The following is a 6,000-nucleotide window of genomic DNA, read 5'->3' as shown; positions in this document are numbered from 1 at the left end:
ACTTCCTGGACAGCGTAGGTCGATGGGGTAACCCTCGCAAGACAGCTCCCGCCTCACCAGACCAAACGGCATGGCTGCCCGGCTAAACCCTGGAAGACAGAGAGAGACTTTAAAACAAAACATATGCTACACAGAACTAGTGTCTTGAAGTGCCATGTATCAAGAGAAAGAAGTCTGAGTCAAGTTATTTTAAAGGTTGTCAATCCAACAGCAAACAGTGTTTCAACCCAGAATTAAAAGAAAGAAATAATGCCTAGTTGAAGTAACACAGGGATTTATTTTTAAATCAATATTGATTGATTGATTTTCAATTAGTTTTTTTTTTTGCAATGACATATATCCGATCTATATATATATATATATATATATATATATATATATATATATATAATATATAATAATTTAAATAATTTAAATTGCCATGCATTTATACATCATGGTAGCAGTCCAAAATTTTCATTTGTGTTTTGTGTTTGCATTCGTTATCCCAAAAATGTGTCACGCACAGAAACCTTGCACACTTTGTCCGATGCGTATTAATTAATCCGTTGCGAAAAAATGTGCAAAAATGTACTAAATGGAGTCGTCAATCAGTGAGGATGATTTTGTTGTCCTCTTGCTTCTTAAAAAGAGAAAAAGAAAGGAAATATTGGGTCCAATCCTGAGATATAGAGAGGAAGGAGAGTTCCCCCTCCTTATTAAGGAGCAGCGGGGTTATCACGGGCGATTCAAAGTTTACTTCAGGATGTCAGTGGCTCATTTTGTTAACGATACTAGAGACACATATTAAAAAGAAGACCACCAATTTCTGTGAACTAAGTGTGCAAGGATCTTTATGGTGCTTTGTGCTGCAAGACGAAGTGAATGAACTTTACAATCGCCATTCTGGATTTTGCCGTATGCTTGTATGGTGGTTCTGAATTGTCAAAACACATTTCAAAATGCTTGCTACGGATGCGAAAAACACAGAAAATTTAACCCGATCCAAATTTTTTGTGACGGACGAACGTTTCGGAGGCAGTGTGTAAACGTGATTGACCAGCCTGATCTCACGGCAGTTCGTACATATTTTACGAGGTGGTTAATTTGTACAAATTCGTACAACCTCACTCGTACAAATTCATATGATTTTTGCTAAATCGTACGTATTTTACGAGTTGCACAATTAGTATGAATTTGTATGAATGACCTACACCTAACCCAGCCCTTAAACCTACCCGTCACTGGGGTTTAGACAAATCGTACAAAATCGTACGAGTGAGGTTGTACGAATTCGTACAAATTAGCCACCTCGTAAAATACTACGAAATGGTAGTGAGATAGCGTTGGATTGACACAACGTGAGGTCCTATTAATTTTACATTAGCCTGTTGCAGTAATGAGGATTTGGATGAACATATTTATTTAAAACTCTGGAAAATAATTCCAATAAGTAAGTAAACAAATAAATAGTAACAATGCAAAAAAAAAAAATCAAATATACAGTACTGACAAAAGTATTTCTCCTCATTTTACGGAAGGGTGAGAAAGGCCAGACAGCAAGAGAGATACAGTCGAGTGGAAAAAAATAAAATAAAATAAAAATCAATACATTTGCTGTGTTCTGCTAATGTGAAGAGCATCAAATGTCTACTCAGAGAGTGAAATCTGGTACTGAGCTCAGAGCAGCATGTAAAGGCCATTTCCCTCATCACGCTAATGTCAAACACAAATAAAACACATTCAGCCAATCACAAGCCTTGACCTTACATATATCCCTATATTTAGAAATTAATCTCACATGCAAAATGCAGCACAGATGCACCAGAAAATAAGAACAAGAAAAATAATCAATGCTATGATTGAACATGACATCTATCCATCTGCCCAGAAAAAAAAAAAAAACTAACCCACACCAAATCCTATTTGTGCATGTGAGTCACAAAAAAGCAAAAAAACTTACACTACAATTCAACTTTAATTATTGGTATATCATTTTTTATTTGCTTGCTGCATCAGACTGTAAATGCTTTTAAAATGTGTCTTATTTAAAATACTAATTTTTTATTACAATGATTCATAACCTAAGAGAAAGACTGCTGTTTAATCTATATTTTCCCCAGCAATGTCTATACATTTGGCCACATTAAGTAGAAATCCATCTAAAATCAGTGATTTATTCTTGATTTATTCAAGTAAGTCGAGTTATAAAGTCAACATCTTGGCTCTGCATTTTTTTTCTCATTCATGTTTTCAAATGAAGAGGAAAATAATCTGTCTGCTGAGAAGCTTCTCCTGTAATTATTCAGTCAGAACGCAGTAACTGTGCGTTTTATCCACAGCATTTCCCCCTGAGTTTGACATGCTGAGATGTTCTGAAAGACACTGACAGCAAAATGGATTCAAATGACTTTAAAAAGTCCATTCAGTGGAAATCAAATCTTGGGTTGTTGAACCAAGATTTATCGCTGGGTTTTTTCAAATCTGTAGTCATTCCTTGTGACCAATAGAAAGGCAACACAGCAGCTTGGGTGATGTTTTGACTGATGACAGGTGTTGCCGCCTCAGATATGTCATTTTATAGTGTGCGCTGCTCAACAACATGCAATTCAGTTTGTGACTCGGTAAAACCACCAGTGAGAGGTAAAGCTCAATAAAATGCTAACTGATCGGCTTTAGGATTGGATGAACTGCATTCAAAATCATTGTAAAATGCCAGTAAACTAGTTGCTACATTGCTCGGTGTCAGTAAATTACAACCACAAAGAAAAACATTACTTGGTTGAATTATTATTATTATAATTATTAATTACATATTGGTTTCATATTGCTGGTGCCATAATTTTATAAAATAATGAAAAACAAAGGTTCATTCATTCACTCATTCATTCATTTATTAATTTATTTATTAATGTATTTATTTATCCTGCAATAATCCATCCAACTGATCAAAAGTGGAAGTAAAGACTGTTACATTGTTACAATATATATATATATATATATATATATATATATATATATTCCATGGAGTAAAAAATAAATAAAAATATCAGAGGTACAGTAAAAGTAGCGTTCAAAAGTTTCAATCCATTTTTATTGTTGTTGTTGTTATTACTGTTTTTCTTATTATAAAAATAATAATAATAAAAGCTGTTCTATGGCATGTTCTATTGAAAAAAAAATTGTTTAAGCAGCACAGCTCTTTTCAAAATTGATAATAAGAAATTATTCTTGAGCACAAAATTAGGAAAACATTACAGTTTGAATTATTTACCAATGGAAAACCTATTAAATTGTAAAAAATAAATAAATAACAACACTCCTGTTTTACTGTACTATTATTTGTACTTTTATTTGCTGATCAAATAAATGCAGCCTTGCTGAGCATAATAAACATCTTTTGAAAACATTACATGAATGTATAGCTACATCTTTTTAAAATGTACTAGATTGGCTGCAGTTAGAGCTCACAGAGCTCATGAAGCATTCAAGTAAATTGACACGAATAATGTGATTAAACGTTGTCATGATTTATTTGCTCAGGACTTTTCGGTCTTTAGCTGTGACATTTAAATTCACGGCCCCTTTCCCCTGGCCTACATTCCACTGTACTCTAATGCACCTCGATTGCGAGGTCACAACGGTGTTTGAGCGGATCAATCGGGCTGCGGCGGTGTCCGTCAGACCGGGCTGCATTATCTCACTCTGCCCTTTTCCCTTCTGACTCCAGCAACACAGGAATAGCACAGCCAAACCCGCCCCCTTTTCACCTCATCCGATCGGCTCTGCTGAAACTCTCCATTTTCCCCAGCTGCGGTTCCGCCACATGGCAGCAGATTTGATCCTCTCAACCACACTCCATTCTTTCATTTTACCAGAACACCAGGAAAACCAGAGTATGTTGAGGGCGTGGAAGGGACGATAATGATAAACTTTGACGTGTTTCTGCGGCCTGGCATGTCAAGTTTACAACACGCTATACTTCTCCAGTGTCTGGGAATTACATTAAAATGCATTCCGTTGCCAGAGCCCCGAAACGCCCACCAGCGCAGTTCATGCTGGAGCCTGCTTCATAAACAGCTTTTCAAAAGCAGGACAATTGATTAGGCCTGGAGTCAGTGCTGACTCACGCTGTTATGGACGGATATTTCAGGACACGGTCAAATCTATACAGTAGACAGAGAAAAAAAAAGGGCCAGACTTCCAAATCTAATTAAGGGGAAAAGACTTATTTCTGCATGGGCTTTTTTCACTATACTGTAAAAATGTTACAAAGCATAGCCAAGTAGTTCAAGTAGGTTGGAACATTAACATTATATCACTTAATGAAATATACATTACAGCGAATTTCTTGCAACCACAGCTGACAGTTTTTTTTCCTTTAAATTTAACAGGATTTTAACATTTAAAAAGTGCTTGTTAACCAAAAGTTTTTTTTTCGTCACTCATTGCTGCAGTCTGACTCTAAACTTCATTCATTCCATGGTAAAGGAGCGTCTTACTGCAGATTTGAAGCTTATAATGATTATGATGTATTGTGTGTTGGCTTTGATTAACTAATGAACAGTGTTAATATTTTCATTTTTTTTTATGGGGGGCAAATTTAGGACACAGTACTCCTGATGTGCAAAGACAAACACCCTCAACAAACAGTCTATTAAACCATCAGATAATGTCTGAAGGTCAACAATCATTCAAATCTAGTTGTTAAATCTGTCCTTCATGATGCACTTAAAATTAATATTGTAAATTAACATATCAATGACTACAGGAGAAATGATTAGATTAGAGAATACATCATGTTAGTGCTCAATGTCCCAATAACACTTGATTTTAAAGGTGTCATCGGATGCCCATTTTACACAAGTTAATATGATTCTTTATGGTCTTAATGAAAAGTCTATAACATACTTTGGTTCAAATGTTTCAATGGAAGTGTAAAAAACACCTTCTTTACCCTGTCAAAATCAATTACAAAAATGGCGGATGGCTTACGTATCGCTGGCCCATAGAAACAGTCGATAACAAGGCATCTAGGTAGATATATCTATGGAGCATACAAAACTTCAGCCTCAAAACTGGCTAATTAGCACATTATTAGGAAAGGCGATTTGCAAAAACCCTTATACTAACTTCTTCTGCAGATAAAGCTGGATCGCGAATGATTCAGGTGAACATAGACGCATTTATGTCGATCGAGGATCGGCGCATTCCCACTACAGAACTACAACATTCTGACAGGGCTCTCAGAACAGCCTGATCTGAGAAAGATTTTAAAATAGGGATACAAAAAATAAAAAAAAACTCTGGGTGGATTTTTATCAGAATTTTTCATTTTTCAGAATATTCAGAAAACAATTTGGACATATAACAGAGTATTTCTGTGCCAAAAATCTAACTTCCGGATTAGGACAAGTTTCAGAGAGTTTTTTTCAATCGTCATTCTTGATGACGTAAAATGACGGTGGAACTCCTTATATGGGCATAACTCCCGGAAGAACGCGCCCATGCACTAACATTAACATTACTAACTTAGATTAAAAGTTGTAGTTAACAGTTAGTGAGAATTGGTCCCCAAACTATATTGTGACCCCTTTTCCATATAATTGACAAATAAACTGAATTCTGTGCTTTACTTATTGCTACTAGATAATTAAAGAGCATTGTGAGTGCTAAATTATTCTACATCTTAACTACTATCTTTCATTAAATAGTCTAGAAAATCTATTAATGAATAAATACATATTTACAGCTTGTTCATATTTTTCTAAGTTATTAGACTTTGATTTTTTGCCTAGAACAGGCAGCAACACCCCAGAAACCAACAGCGACAACAACCACCCAAAAACCATCCTGGCATTGTAGCGGTGGGTTTTGGATGGGCAAGCACCTCTCATATTTTCCTTAGAAAATGGAAAAATCCAATTTTATTAAAGATAGTATTATATTAAGGCCCATGACCGAAAAGGTCCTCCATTTTTAATCTTAGAAAATAAAGAGATATTGTACTAAGGGGCGGAA

At 35.4% G+C, this 6,000-nt stretch overlaps 1 protein-coding gene across 1 annotated transcript in view; it reads right to left on the bottom strand.

Annotated features, from left to right (window-relative positions):
* The window catches only part of LOC306855279 (adhesion G protein-coupled receptor L2-like), a 100,232-nt gene that overhangs the window by 57,668 nt on the left and 36,564 nt on the right, over positions 1-6,000 (bottom strand). Inside the window, exon 3 of the mRNA XM_079393849.1 lies at positions 1-89. This exon is cut by the window's left edge and continues 137 nt beyond it. Coding sequence (XP_079249975.1) covers positions 1-89 — 89 coding nt within the window. The remainder of the gene's footprint in view (positions 90-6,000) is intronic.

Source organism: Barbus barbus (genome assembly GCF_936440315.1).
Source record: "Barbus barbus genome assembly, chromosome: 35".
Lineage (NCBI taxonomy): Eukaryota > Metazoa > Chordata > Actinopteri > Cypriniformes > Cyprinidae > Barbus > Barbus barbus.
Note: the sequence above shows the minus strand (reverse complement) of the source record. Positions and strands in the feature narration are given on the sequence as shown.